This window comes from Tupaia chinensis, unplaced genomic scaffold (assembly GCF_000334495.1).
Source record: "Tupaia chinensis unplaced genomic scaffold, TupChi_1.0 Scaffold000113_1, whole genome shotgun sequence".
In the NCBI taxonomy this organism is placed as follows: Eukaryota; Metazoa; Chordata; class Mammalia; order Scandentia; family Tupaiidae; genus Tupaia; species Tupaia belangeri.
Genome location: NW_006159577.1, coordinates 4697560 through 4713094, shown reverse-complemented (window position 1 = coordinate 4713094; position 15535 = coordinate 4697560). Strand labels below are relative to the sequence as shown.

The window sequence follows — 15535 nt, the reverse complement described above, 5'->3', positions numbered from 1 at the left end:
CTTTTGACTCAGAGTATGGAAACTGGTGCTCTCCCTTAGACAGTTGGTGCTTGTGCGACAGGTGTTGGATGCTCAAGTAGTGGGGTGTCTATCCAGGCTTAAGCTCCCTAATGAAGCTCTGGGCCATTTACCTTTGACTTACATTTTTTTGTGGTAGTATTGTCACAGCCCAAAGATATCAGTGTCATATTCCACTTTTCCTTCCAAATCACGAGTTAGTTCACTCTGAGTTTATTGACAGCTGCTCCGTATTATACCTATGTCCAATTTTATTTTGTCTTGCCATTAACTTTTTAGTACCTATCCTCACCTGCTCTATGTGAATCTCGTGGCATTTTAATTGATCCATTTTTTTCTGAGCAAATATTATGCCTTTTTTGGTAAGTTTGTGAAACTTACAAAAGGAGTATAAACCTTTCCCAGGTAATTCTGGAATTGGTTAATGATGACAACTGTGCTGCCCTCATAGATTAGATTGACATGCTTGATAGCCTTAATTGGGAGAGAGCTGTTCTAGCCTCCTAGCTGGCATGTATTTAGATCATACTCAGCTATTGAGAGCTGCTGGGGGTAAAAGGTTCTGCTCTAGGGTCATTCTCATTGAGGAAGTCAAGTAAAGTCCAGAAGTGTCTTGAGTAAGGTGAGAAGAGCAATCTTCATATACTGTGGGGTGGGAAGGAGTGGGAATGAAATGATTTCTGATGAGAGTCATAGTTGCAGGCCCATAAGTGGTCTTTGTGGCTCTTATCTCCTCAGGAAATGACAGGTTACTGTTTGGACTTTGCCTGGCTGGTGACTCTCCTTATTTCTGTAGTACACATGATCCCTTCTCTGTCCCACGGGTGATAGGAGATTCTGTCTCCATAGGCTTTTTCCATCTTCTAGAGAAAGAGCTTTTGAATGTCAGGTGGCAGAGGCCACCTGGTCCAGCAATGAAGCCACTCCACTGACATCCCTTTTCTGAAATTGCTTTGACTCCCACCCCAGCTTGGCAGTACCGATCAATTGCCATATTGTATAAGCACCATTTTGTTCCGGATGTACCTTTGTGGTTATCGTTGATTGTTATCATTGCCTGATTCAGAGAATCTTTCTTCTTGGCCTTTTTCTCTTGAATTCTAATTCAAGCCTTTCTCATCATTGCTATTTACAGGACCGTGGGCTATCACATTCTCATCTCCACCACCAACAGGTAAATAATCCTACAAACCCTCCCTGGTGCTTTTGTCCACCTTTAGATGTACTTTGGGTGTAAAAATGATAGGGTGGGGACCAGCAGTTGGCATAATGGCCATGTCACTGGACTCCCACATAGTCGACTATGGTATGAGTCCCGGACCCAGTAGCGTAAACTCAAGCCGTGTGTGTGTGTGTGTGTGTGTGTGTGTGTGTGTGTGTGCTCAAGATCCTGAAATGAGAATGGAGAAGAAGGAATTATGGCATGGCCATCCACCCTGAGGGGTGATTTCTCGTTTTCTGTCTCTTTGTCTCTGTCATTTTGGCGAGCGTCTGCCCCCTATAGCAAAAACCTCTCCAAAAAAAAATAAAAAAGGGTGAGGCTTTGAGTAGTCCATTCCTTCTGCATTCCCATGTGGTTTGGGCATCTGCACAGGGTTGTGGGACATTAGAGTCTCTGTAAACCAAATGCTTAGATGATGTTAAAATGAAGGGGCTTGTTACTTGTCTCCAGTGAGATTCTCCTGCAGTTGCTCAGCTATAATCCTCTTCCACGTGTTTTTGAGTAGCCTGTGAGGTTTCACTAATCCTGTTAGGACACTGAATTTGAGAGGTTTTAAAACCTCAGACTCTTTCTCTACTTTTTTTGAGCCCTGGGTTTCTGATAGTTGCATTGTGGGCTCTGAAAATGAATGTCGAGGTAAGGACCAAAGAAATGGAAATGTATGATGAACTTAGCAAAATGTGGGGTTCAATACAAGTACTGGCAACATTAGTAATAGGGCATATCACAAACCTCATAGACTGTAGGTTCTAATCCTGAAAAGCATTTAGCAGTCAGGGGGAAAAAATGCAAATTACAAGTAAAGAGAGGCAAGCACATCTGACCAGGCATTTAGATTCCATTTTAAAATGTGATGGGAGCAAAATCAAAAGAAGCCTGTAAGTGAAATTTTGCCCCCAGACAGCCAGCTCCTAATTTCACTAAAGGAGAAGGGAAGTGCCTCTAGCAGGGCTTATTCCATTTGGCTTTCATCACAAGTGATTTCCCAGTGACTCGAGTAGGACCTCCTTAAGAAAGGTAGACATGGGACCAGCTGTAAGCATAATGTCGCTGAATTCCCATGTAGTCGACTGCGGTTCGAGTCCTAGATGCAGTGGCTTAAACTCATGACGAGCGCGTGTGCATGCATGCTCAAGATCCCGAGAGTAGAATGGAGGAGATGGGATTGCGCTATGGCCAATCCCCTGGGGGGTGATTGCTCCCTTTCTGTCTCTCTGTCTTTCTGGCGAGTGCATGCACCCTATAGCAAAAACCTCCCCCAAAAAAGAAAAAACAAAAGGTAGACATGCTGGTGGGATCCTGTAGATCAAGCTCTGTGACATCAAATACAGATTTAGGTCTCTCACTGGGCCCTCTGACTAGCCACTGTTTGTTGGCCACTCACAGATGGCAAAAACAGAGAGACCTGGGAAGTCTCATGTGGGTACCAGGCTATAGCAACTTTAAGGAACAAAATATAGGCTCTCTACTTAAGAAAATGTCACATTATCTGAGATTGTGGAGACAACTGTGTGATAATTTCACCTTTTAATTAAACAAAAATTTAATTTTCCAGGGTCTTAGGAAATGATGAGTGCCTACTCAAGAGAGGCACACTTCCTTTTTTGTTTTGTTTTCTTTTTTCTTTTTTTAATTTTTTTCGAGAGGTTTTTGCTATAGGGCACATGTACCCGACAGAAGGACAGAGAGACAGAAAGTGAGAAATCACCCCCCCCAGGGGCGATGGCCATGCCGCAATCCCTTCACTTCCATTCTTCTCTCAGGATCTTGGGCACACACACACATGCACCCAGTGTGAGTTTAATCTACCAGGTATGATACTTGAACCGCAGTCAACTACATGGGAGTTCAACAACATAGTCAATTCGCCATCTGTTGGCTCCACAGAGACTCACTTTGTTTTCTCTGTTTCCTGCAGCATCATCACTCACCACACAATCATCCACAGAATTACCAGGTAACTTCCCTCACACAGTCTCTATCGGAGATAGAAATCCATGTCCTCGGGGTTTAGGGTTGATAACAGGAGAGAACTGGGGATTACAAGTGTCAGATCAACTTTCAGTAAACTTTCCACGTGTGATTGTGTGGGTATGGGTCCAGTTTCTGGAGGTCATGTCCTCAGTATTCATCTCTAGACCATAGCCATTTGCAAAATGAGGAGAGAGAAGTGGCATAATTGGCCCTTGTCTGGGGGGTTTTGATTCAGGGTGGAGGAGTGAGCACAGCAGGGTAATCATGGGGTCAAAGACTCCTGCTGAGCCTGGACCTGCCCCAGCCTCCTTAAGATGTTGGAAGTGCCAAGAATCAGAAGTGCACCCCTCATAGAACAAGGCACCCATGTCCCAGAAAAGAATATCCCGTAACATTTCCCTGTGTGGAATTGAACACAAAAGTGGGGGTTTGGCCTATGGCAAGTGGTTCTGGGTGCACCCAACCATCACATTCTTAAAATTACCAAAAATGCATTGAGAAATAACTGTGTGCTCTCTAGGAACTGATGCAGGTTTGGCCCTGAGGCTGGTGAATGGAGGGGACCGATGTCAAGGCCGGGTGGAGGTCCTGTACCGAGGCTCCTGGGGCACTGTGTGTGATGACAGCTGGGACACCAATGATGCCAATGTGGTCTGCAGGCAGCTGGGCTGTGGCTGGGCTACCTCTGCACCAGGTTATGCTCGGTTCGGTCAGGGCTCAGGCCCGATTGTCCTTGATGATGTGCGCTGCTCAGGACACGAGTCTTACCTGTGGAACTGTCCTCACAATGGCTGGCTCTCTCATAACTGTAACCACGGTGAAGATGCTGGTGTCATCTGCTCAGGTGGGTTTCCAAGATCATTTGGCTTCATTAAGGGGAAAGCTTATATTCAGAGAAAGCATCTTTCTCAAACCAGGGCTCACAACCAGCATCTGCTAGTTATCCAGTGGTTCTGGAATTTGCATGGGGTAACTGGCCCTGGAGTTACAAAGTCAGGTTTCCTAGTGGAAGATACTGCATACCCAGTATATGCATCTGTGCTGTGAGCAGTGTCCCAACATTGTCTTGAAGGGAACAGGTGGACCAGTATTCAGATACAGGGTCCAGTATGCTGAGCGCAGAAATGAGCCTTTCCTTCTGCTACAGGAATATTCCTTCAACCCCCACCCCTAGATTTATCTGAGGATACCTATTAGGGATTGCACCATTAGGAATGTGACTGGTAAGTCATATCCTCTCCTTGAAGACCATATTACTTGAGGTTCACAGCCGCTGATGCATAGGAAAGGATTCAAATGTCAGTTCATTTATGATACCTGAAGGGATAGAAGAGAGGTAGAGAGGTGAGGTGAAGATGTAAAGATGGTAGGTAGGGAATAATGGTGTGTGCAGATGAGCCAGGTATGCAGGGAACATTGGAGCTTAATTTCAAAAATGATCTCTAAAAATCCATGTAGAACCTCAGATCCAGTACAACTCTGCAATCCGAGGGCATAGCATCAGGGTCTTCCTCAACTCCTTGTGTAGGGTCGCTGTTTGAGCTTCCCCGGTGTGAATACAAAGGCCACTGTGCCTGTCTCTGGTGGGGCAGTGGCTTTTATTCTTTTGGAAAGGAGGCCTCAGACACAGAGAGGCAGGAATGGCAGTGGGCTGTCAGGGGCAGCTCCCTGGAAAACTGAGGGACTTATAGTGGGCTCTGGCAGCATCCACTTAGTGAACATAGGAAGAGTATCAGCTGAATGACTTCAGCCTTTGGTTGCAGTGGGGCATCTGTGTGTTTTGTGTCTAACCTGACTTCTCTTCCTCACAGCTGTCCGGCCCCAGACTACACTCAGACCAGGTGAGTCCTCAGCATTCTTACTGAGGATGTTTCTTTTCTTTCCACCCACTCAACTACTTACCCCAATTCTGTAAAGCCTTGTGTCTGTTTGTAGATGTTAGGCAGAAATTTACTATGCCACTCTGAAACTGAGACCCCCAGCAAAGGTCCTTCTTGAATAGACAGTAGGATTCAGAAAGCACTTGTCTTCTCATCAATCCATCATAGTTTTCATTCAATAACTTGGAAGCCTTTGAATTGGTAAGTCTTGCAGGTTCAGTAAAATGGGCATATATTTAATGAACTTTGGCCCTTTTATATTCAGAGGAGACATGCCTTTTCTGAGAAGTGCCATTGGTACCCTGTGACTTTCTGTTGAAGGCAATGTCAGTGCAGGCCAGATACCTCCATCCCTCACTCACTGAAATGCCTGCAGATTCTGCAAGGCCTGATTGTGTCTCAAACAAACAGGGTAGTATGCAGGGTCAAGTGAATAATATTTATTCTGATTCTCCCCTGGTAGGCTCCTTGCCCCCCTAACATTTTTGTCCCAAGTGTGGAAGAAGTGGGCAAAGGTTTTCTAACAGAAAAGGGACCATCCCAGACCTAGAGATGGAGGGGCTAGTCTTAGCTCTTGCAGGGCCTTTGTGCCATGGGTAAGCTTGCTGAGCAGGAGACTCATGCAGACACCAAGGCAGCATGTGCTAAGATCCAGCAGTGGGATCATTGTCATGATACCTGCCTGATTCACAGAACCGTTTATTCCTGGCCCCTTTTCCTTGAAGTCTCATTGAACCTTTTTCTTTGTTGCCATTTATAGACACGTGGCCTACCTCATCCTCACCTACTACCACAACAGGTAAATAATCCCATCAATTATCCCTGGAGCTTATTCTCTACATCTGGATAAACTTTTGATTTTAAATTGATAGCATGAGGTTCAGAGTGGGCCCTTTCCCTATCCATGGCATCATGTACTGGGGTGAGAGAGGGGGAGTTGAGTTATCTGAGGGCCAAGCCCTTGACCCAATGTTGGTTTGGAGGGTGCTATTGTTCTGTCTCTAGTGGGATTCTGGTCCAGGTCTTCTGGACTAGCCCAGGATTGGCCTCACCTGGTTCTCAGGATATGTGGTGCAGCATCAGGAAGAGTGTGAGAGCCTATGCCTTCAGCTCTGTGGCCAGGGTCCTGATATCACTGGCATCTTTCCAGAACCCATCCAGTACCATGTAGGTGGCAGTGAGCTCTGAATCATGGGGACACAGTCTGGACCTTCTGTCTCTCTCTGTGGAGCTCTAACTGTGTGTTCCCAGAGTGCGAATGAGGTGAACATTCCTCTCACCTCTATTGGTGCTTCTCCATAACTCAAACATCCTTAGTTAAAAAAAAAGATGTCATCACTGTTCCTGTCATTCTTGTAAAGATGAAACTCTTGTTCTTTTAAATGTACTTCCTGTCCAGGAGACTTTTAACCTTAGTTGTTGGAAATACTCTAAGTGCTAGACCTCAATATAAAGACAGATGAAGGGTTCTTATGTCCACTGTGGAATCCAATGTGGGTTTGGGCCCAAGACATAGTGAATTTCATTGGATCTGGAGGTGGGAGAGTAGCCACACAACATCTGGGTATGATATGTGACAACCATCTGGGACAGATTCAGTCCAATGGATAGCAGTGAGCAGAGGTGAGGCCATCCTGTAGTAAAAGGTTTTTCCTCAGCCTGGGTTTGGCATGAGCATGCTAACGAGATTGGAAGAGGTGACTGAGGTTTGCCCCTTACAGAACAGGGCACCCACGGTCTAGGAAGGTAATGAGATCTGCTTCTATTTCTCAATGTGGACTTTTAACACCCTCGAGGAAATTTGACCACTAGGAAGTGTTCTTGGCTGCACACCACCTATACAAGCTAGGCTGTAACACAAAATGAAATAAAAAATAATTGTATCTCTGGCAGGAAATGATTCTAGTTTGGCCCTGAGGCTAATTAATGAAGGTGACCGGTGTCAGGGTTGAGTGGAGGTCCTGTACCAAGGCTTCTGGGGCATCATGTGTGATGACAGCTGGGACACCAATGATGCTGATGTGCTCTGCAGAGAGCTGAGCTGTGGCTGGGCTACCTCTGCCCCAGGAAATGGCTGATTTAGACAAGGCTCAGGCCAAATTGTCCTTGATGATGTGCGCTGCTCAGGACATGAGTCCTACCTGGGAAACTGCCCCACAATGGCTGACTCTCTCATAACTGTGGCTATGGGGAAGATGCTGGTGTAATCTGCTCAGACATTGGGGCTTTCTTCTTCATGTGTAGTCTGTTTGGAAAGTTGTTCTTTCTATACTCTAATTCCCTCACTAAAAGTATTTTTCCTTTTTCTCTTTTCAGTTTATTTAAGCTGTTCCTTGTTGAGGTAGATTTTTAGGACAATGAGTCAATGTGAACATAACAAACAACCTTTATTCACCTGAGGCATATAAGCCAGAGATGGAAGAGAAAATCACTGACTTTGCTGTGGGTCATGTTTCTCCCATGATTGGTACTGGGTGGCATGAGGTGGATACAGTGCCCTTGGGGGTTTCGGGATAGTTTCATGTCACTGGCAGGAGCAGCAAACAAAAGGCTCTTGTTGTAAAGGGGGTCTTCAGCCAAAGAGGTTTTCATTAAGGGAGGAGTCTCTGAATGAGCACATGGGCTAGGAAGGCAGATCTGGGTATCCGTTTGACTTGCCCATGTTCAGGAGCCATGAGTCCTTGACTGCACCTCCCTCCAAACAGCTGTAATGTACGACTGAGCCACATCTGGTGTTTAAATGACTAGCCTCATCGGATCTGCCTGGCAAAATCTTATTATTGATGTGGTCAGGCCTGGAAGATCATACACAGGACTTGGGCCAAGGGCTAGACTTCTCCATATTGCTGACTCAGTGCTCCACTGAAAACCACAAAGAAGAGGATTAGTGTGTGACAACTCAGTTGCCACATTCAGAGACCATGTCAGTCACTTTGACATTGGAAATAATGGACAGGATCTGTCAGGGCACATAACAAAGATTGTCTTTCTGAGGTTGTGGATGGTGGTGGATTCAGATAGATGGCTGGATGTTCATCTTGCTCATTTTCTTTCACCTTTTTCCAGTTTTACCATCTTCTGTGTAATGTATCTGGTCACCTTCTCTTTTCACAGCTGTCCAGAGCACAACCTCACGGAGGCCAGGTGAGTCCCACTGCTTCTTAACTCATGAGTGTCTCCTCCCACCATGTTTACCTCAACAATCCTCAACTAGTAGCTACAGGACAGGAGTGTGGAGGTTTTCTGCTGCTCCAGAACTTTCCCCAAGCCTTTAGAATTTGTAGATATTTCCAACTGAGCCAACAACACACTGGTTCTCTCATCTGTTTCAGTGGGATAAGACTGTTCCTGCCCCTGCCTTGGATTGCTCACTGAGTGCTTTTGATGGCAGAAGGAGGCTCAATCTGGGCTGCTGCTTCTGGAAAACTTGTCTGGGCCAAGAGGCACATGGATGAAGTTTAGTGCAGAGAGCAGAGCTTTCTCATTTCATAGACCCCACACAAAAAGTAATGTTTTTACCAAATATGATCTGTCAGGAGAGAATTGAGAGTGCCTTTTACTGTTGCATCACCTCATTGCCTTTGCTGTAGTCATTTAAAGTCTTAAGTTTGGTCTTTGCCAGCTCTCTAGAAAACATATCTTTCTTTCCTAGCCACAGAGCTGCTCTGACTCCTCTGTTACTGTTCCCAGTTATATGACACAAGATCCAACCTTGATTCTTTACCTCCCTCCTTTCTAATCCTGCCTTGTTTTTTCTGCAGATTGGTGGGATACAACTCCTCCCTATGGTAAGCATCTTTAGATTCTGCCAAGGTATCATATTCAACACTTTAGTCAATAGGCCTGGGGAAATTCTTGGATTGTGCATGAAACTTCTGTTTGCTCAATGCCTCATCCAATGTGGAGGGATTCCTTAACTTTGTACTGTAGTTGTGAATTTTACTTTAAAAAGTAGTATATGTTGGGACACTTGTATGCACATGACAGCAACCCAGTTCAAAGTCTCCTGAGCAGTAGACTGACTACCAGTTAAGACTAGCATGATGACTAGTAAACTGGTAACCAAGGTGGCACTTATTTTAGGACAAACATACAGAATTAGTTAAACCTAGAAACCAGGTAGGCGTCTAAATACCAACTTGCTGATTAGGACTGTTAACCAGAGTGGCAGCTATTTAGACCAAACTCAGAGAACTAGTTAAGGTTAGTAACCTGCTAAGCAGTTAAATTCCATTTTATGACTAGTTAATAAAGGTAACCAGGCAGGCTACTAGTTAAGACCAATGTGACTATTTAGGGCTAACAACCAGATAGGCTACTAGTTAAGTGCAACATGACAACTAGTTAAGACTGATAACCTGATAAGTTACTATTTAAGTTCAACTCAATGACTAGTTAAGACAGTTAATGAAGGTGGCACCTATTTAGGGTAAATGTAGGAAACTAGTTAAGGTACAAATCTGGTAGGCTATTGAATATCAACTTGGTGACTAGCTAGGACTGGTAACCAGGTAGGCTACTAGTTAAAACCAACTCAACAACTAGTTAATATTAGTAACCTGGTGGACTACTAGTTAACTACAACTCTAAGACTAGTTAAGAAAGGTAACCAGACAGGTTATCAGTTAAGATCCACATGATGACTAATTAAGATGGATAATCAGGTATGTTATTAGCTAAGACCAAATTGATAACTAGTTAAGATTGGTAACCAAGTTGGTGACTACTTAGAAATGTGGGGAACTAGTTAGGCTCAAAATCTGGTCTGCTATTTAATACCAACTTGTAGTCATCAGAAGGAAAGTGATTAAGAGGAAACTTCAAGGATGTGAAGGATTCTGGATAAATTGAATTAACAGGATTCTATAGCATGATAGGTTTAATTTAACAGTTGAAGCATTAATATAGTAACTACTTCGTACTGTTTAAATTAATTCACAGCAGGAAAATGTTAGATTTCTTATAAAAATTTTTAAATTGTAATAATTACTATATTTTATATATTCACTGTATATCATTTAGCTTGTACAGAGAATTTACCAAAAATGAAATACACCTCAGTAGTTGAATATATTATATAATCACATATATCTTTTTTTTTTTTTTTGAGAGGTTTTTGCTATAGGGCGTGTGTGCTTGCCAGAGAGAGAAAGAGAGAGACAGACAGAAAGCGAGAAATCACCCTCCAGGGGGGACGGCCACACCGCAATCCCTTCTCCTCCATTCTCCTCTTGGGATCTTGGACACGCACACACACCTGGCATGAATTTAAGCCACCAGGTCTGGGACTCAAACCACGGTTGACTACATGGGAGTCCAGTGACATAGCCATTACGCTAACTGCTGGTCCCAATCACGTATATCTTTACAGTGTATAACAATGCTTTTCTCAGCATGAATACTATGCATGTCAGTCAAGACAAAAACATTACTGTATACATTATCATCAACAAACAGCTTTTCATTTTTTTGTCAATTAAACATAATTTTTTCTTCTCGTGTTCCCCTCCCTCTCTCCTCCTATTACCCATCCTTGTATTACCCCTATCCTTACTATCTCTAGTATCTACTGTTGTCCTCTCTGCTATTATACCTCCCAAACTTTCAGTTTCTGCTATAGAGCACAGATAATCAGTATATATTGAGTGACAACATACAAAGTCTGTCTTTCATAGCCTGGCTTGCTTTGCTTAGCATTAAGTCTTCCATATACGTCTACTTTGTATCAAATGTCGGGGTCTCTCTGTAGAGTACATATGTCACGTATTTTCAATCTAATCATGTATTTTTGGCCATTCGGTTTGATTCCATGTCCTAGCGATTATAAATAATGCTACAATAAACCTAGATGTGCAAGTGTTTTTCTATCCTTTGGGTAAATACCTAAAAGTAGAATTACTGGGTTGTATGGTAGTTCTATTTGTAGGTTTCTGAGGAATCTCCATGTCATTCTCCAAAGTGATTGTACTAATTTGCATTCCCACCAACAGTGTAGGAGAGTTCCCTTATCACCACAGCCTCACCAGCTCTTATCATTATTTATTTATTTTTAATTTTAGCCATTCTGACTGGGGTTAAGTGGTATATCATTGTGGTTTTGATTTGCATTTCTCCCATGACAAGAGATGTCAAGCATATTTTCATATACTTTTGGGTCATTTGTATGTTTTCTTTGGAGAATTGTCTGTTCGGTTCATTTTCCCATCTTTTAATTGAATTGATTATATATATTTTTTGTGGATAAGCTGCTTGAGTTCCCTTGATATATTGATTATATATATTTTTTGTGGATAAGCTGCTTGAGTTCCCTGTATATTCTGGTTATGAGTCCTTTATCTGAGGTATAATTTGCAAATATATTCTCCCATTCTGAGGGTTGTCTTCTCACTCTACGTACTGTTTCTTTTGCTTTGCAGAAGCTTCTCAGCCTAAAATAGTACCATTGTCTATTTTTGGGACTATTACCTGTGTTTTGGAGTTCTTCTTTAATAAGTCTTTGCTGACTCCAAGGTTTCCAATAGTCTTCCCAAACCACAAAAATAGTTTTCCACCAGTATTTTTGTAGTTTGAAGTTTTATGTTTAGATCCTCAATACGTTTTGAGTTATTTTTTGCTAGCAGTGAGAGATAAGGATATAGTTTCATTCTTCTGCAGGCAGATATTCAGTTCTCCCTGCACCATTCTGAAGATATTTTCTTTTCCCACTGGGTTGTCTTGTGCTCTTTGTCAAGGATTAGTTGGCTATATGTTTTGGGGTTTATTTGGAGGCTCTCAATTCTTAATCATGAAGGGATGTTGTATTTTATTGAATGTCTTTTCTGCATCAGTTGATATGATCACATGGTTTTTTATCTTTCTTTTTGTTAATGTGATATATTACATTTATTGTTTTTTATATGTTAAACCATCTTTGCATCCCTAGAATTAAGCCTATCTGGTCATGGTGTATAATCTTTCTAATACGTTGTTGAATACAATTTGCTATTATCTTGTTGAGAAATTTTGCATCCCTATGGACCTGAAGTTTTCTTTTTTGGTTGTGTCCTTGTCTAGTTTTGGAATTAAGATGATGGAAGCTTCATAGAATGAATTTAGGAGGGTTCCTTCCTTTTGAAGTTTTAGAAATAGTTTAAGGAGTATTGGAGTTCCTTCTGGAATTTTTATTGCTGTTGTTATTTCAGTTCCCTGAGTTGTGTTGTTAGGTTGCTCATTTGCCACTGTTCTGCTTTTTCTTGTGGGCACTAATTGCTATGAACTTCCCTCTTATGACTGCTTTTGCTGTGTCCCACAGGTTATAAACACTTGTTTGTTCATTATCCTTGGTTTCTATGAACCTTTTGATTTCAGTCTTAATTTCTTCTGTAGTTGTAAAGTCATTCAGGAGTAGATTGTTTACTTTCCATGTGTTTGTGAATTTTCAAGGGCTTTTTCTGTAGTTGATTTCAAGTTTGATTCCATCATCATCAGAAAAGATGTTGGATAGAGTTTCTATAGTTTTGAATTTGTAAAGGCTTGTTTTGTGCCCTATCATGTGGTCAATCTTCAGAATGTTCCATGTGGTGGTGAGAAAAATGTATATTTTTATGGTAGTTGGGTGAAATTCTCTGTAGATGTCTGTCAAAGCCATATAATGTATGATATCATTTAGGTCTTGTATATTTTTGTTTATTTTTTTGTCTAGATGATCTGTTCAGAGGAGACAGTGAGGTATTGAGATCTGCTACAATTACTGTGTTGCAATCTATCTGTCCCTTGAAACTAACAGTTTCTCTTTGATACATTTAGGTGCTCCAGTGTTGGGTGTATATTTACAAGTGTTATGTCTTCCTTTTGAACAAGTCCTTTTAGTACTATACAATGTCCTTCTTTGTCTCTTCTTACATCTTTCATCTTATGTCTAGTTTGTCTGATATCAGTATCCCAACTCCAGTCTTATTTTGGTTTCTAATTGCATGGAATATCTTTTTCCAACTCTTCACTTTCAGTCTATGTATGCCTTTATCAGTGAAGTGTGTTTCTTTTTTTCTTATTATTTTTTTGGAGAGGTTTTTGCTACAGGGGATGTGTGCTTGCCAGAAAGAGAGAGACAGAGAGACAGAAAGCGAGAAATCACTCCTCCAGGGGGGATGGCCATGCCGCAATCTCTTCTCCTTCATCTCCTCCATTTTCCTCTTGGGGCCTTGGGCATGCACACATGTGCACCCGATGTGAGTTTAAGCCACTGGATCTGGAACTTGAACCGTGATCGACCACATGGGAGTCCAGCAACATAGCCATTACGCCAACTGCTGGCCCCCCGAAGTGTGCTTCTTATAACAGCATATAGATGGCTTCTGTTTTTGTAAACACTTAGCCAGCCTAAGGGGATTTAATCCATTAACATTCAATGTTATTATTGATATTTGTGGACTTATCCCTGTCATTTTGTTAGCCACTTTCTCAGTTGTTTTTGTTCTCTTATTTCTGTATGTGTTTATTTAGTTATCCTGATACAACACTCCCTTAAGTACTTCCTGCAAAGCTGGTTTAGTATTGGTGAATTCTTTCAGTTTTTGCTTATCTGAGAATACTTTTATTTGTTTTTCCCCTTTGAAGAATAATCTTGCTGGATATAGTATTATTGGTCAAAATTGTTTTTCTTTTAATGTTTTGAATACATCTTCCCATTATTTCCTTGCCTGTATTGTTTCAGTTGAGAGGTCTGATGTAAGCCTAATGGAATAACCTTTATAAGTAATTCGACATTTCTCCCTTGCCGTTTTTAGAATATTGTCTTTGTCTTTAATTTTTACCAATCTGGCTATGATGTGCCATAGGAGAGGACTTTTGTGTTGATTTTATTTGGGATTCTTTTTATTTCTTGCATCTGAATTTTTCCACATTTCTCTATATTTGGAAAATTTTCAGATAGTATAGTATTTTATACAGAGGTTTTCCATGGCTTTAGCAGTTTCTTCACCTTCTGGAGTACCCATTATATGGATATTTGGGCATTTCATGGTGTCTAGAATTCCCTGTATGTTGTCCTTTTGTTTTTGGTTGTTTTTTTTTCATTCTTTTTGGTGATTTGGTCTGTGTTGGAGACTTTGTCTTCAAGGTCAGAAATTCTTTCTTCTGCATGGTCCAATCTGGTATTAATGCTTTCTAGGGAGATTTTAATTTCTTGTTTTAAAAAGAAATTTTTGCTGTAGGGTACATATTTTCACTGGATAGACAGACATGGAGAGACAGAAAGTGAGAAATCACTTTCCAGGGGAGATAGCCATGCCACAATCCCTTTTTGTCTAGTCTTGTCTTGGGATTTGGTGCATGCATACACATACACCCATTGTGAGTTTTAAGCCACCGAGTCCAGGATCTGAACTGTGGTCAGTCATGTTAGAGTCAAGTTACATAACTATTACGTCATCTGCTGGTCCCACTTTCTTTCGGTCTCTAGTGTATGTAGGTTTTTCGGGCTTTGCCCACAACACATCAGTTCTCTTTTTTTTTTTTTTTTTTTTTTTTGTGAGGTTTTTTGTATTGGGGGGTGCATGTGCCCACCAGAAAGACAGAGAGACAGAAAGCGAGAAATAACCCCCCAGGGGAGATGGCTATGCTGCAATCCCTTCTCCTCCATTCTCCTCTCGGGATCTTGGGCACGCACACACATGCTCAGGGTGAGTTTAAGCTGCTGGGTCTGGGACTCAAACTGTGGTCGGCTACATGGGAGTCCAGCAACATAGCCATTACGCTAACTGCTAGTCCTAGCATTTTTACATATGCCTCTTTGTTGTTCGTATATCTTCCTTAGAGAGATATTTATTCAGCTCATTTTCCCATCTTTTAATTGGGTTGATCATTTTTTTGGGGGTAAACCACTTGAATTCCCTGTATATTCTGGTTATCAGTCTGAAGCATAGTTTATAAAAATATTCTCCCATTCCAAGGACTATTGATTCTCTAATTACTGTCTTTTGCCATGTAGAAATTTCTTAATCTGTTGTAATCCCTCTTGTCTATTTTTGGAATTACTGTGCTTTGGGGATCGAGGTAGGCAAAGACTTCTTGAATAAGACTGCCCTCCTTTCTTATTCTGCCTTGTTTTCCTTTCCAGATTGGTGGCATACAACAACTCCTTCCTATGGTAAGTATCTTTAGATTTGAACAATGATTCAACACTGTAGTCAATAGGCCTGGGCAAAAATTCTGGGTTGTGTGCGAAGCTTCTGTTTGCTTTAAACATCATCCATAGTGGAGAACTTCCTTCACTCTGTAGCTGTGAATTTTACTTTAAATGAGATTTATAAATAGGGTTAGAACACCTATTTGTAAGTGACAGGGACCCAACTCAAGGTCTACTAAAATGTGAAAGAATTCCTTGCTAATGTTATCTAGAATATTTGGTGGTTAATCTGGAGCTTCAGCCATTGCTGGATCTCAGTGTTCCAAGTCTGTTTCC

The 15535-nt window shown here is 41.8% G+C and overlaps 1 protein-coding gene across 17 annotated transcripts in view; it reads left to right on the top strand.

Moving 5' to 3' along the window:
• Window positions 1-15535, top strand: part of LOC102480493 (deleted in malignant brain tumors 1 protein) — a 141334-nt gene that overhangs the window by 70317 nt on the left and 55482 nt on the right. For 15 of the 17 annotated variants that reach the window (XM_027770115.1, XM_027770112.1, XM_027770111.1 and 12 more), the window contains 8 exons: window positions 1154-1192; window positions 3159-3197; window positions 3735-4058; window positions 5026-5055; window positions 5855-5893; window positions 8209-8238; window positions 8856-8882; window positions 15191-15220. The exons of 1 other annotated variant lie outside the window; for it this stretch is intronic. In XM_027770115.1, the coding sequence (XP_027625916.1) occupies window positions 1154-1192; window positions 3159-3197; window positions 3735-4058; window positions 5026-5055; window positions 5855-5893; window positions 8209-8238; window positions 8856-8882; window positions 15191-15220 (558 nt within the window). The remainder of the gene's footprint in view (window positions 1-1153; window positions 1193-3158; window positions 3198-3734; window positions 4059-5025; window positions 5056-5854; window positions 5894-8208; window positions 8239-8855; window positions 8883-15190; window positions 15221-15535) is intronic. One more of the 17 variants, XM_027770118.1, reaches the window with a different exon arrangement.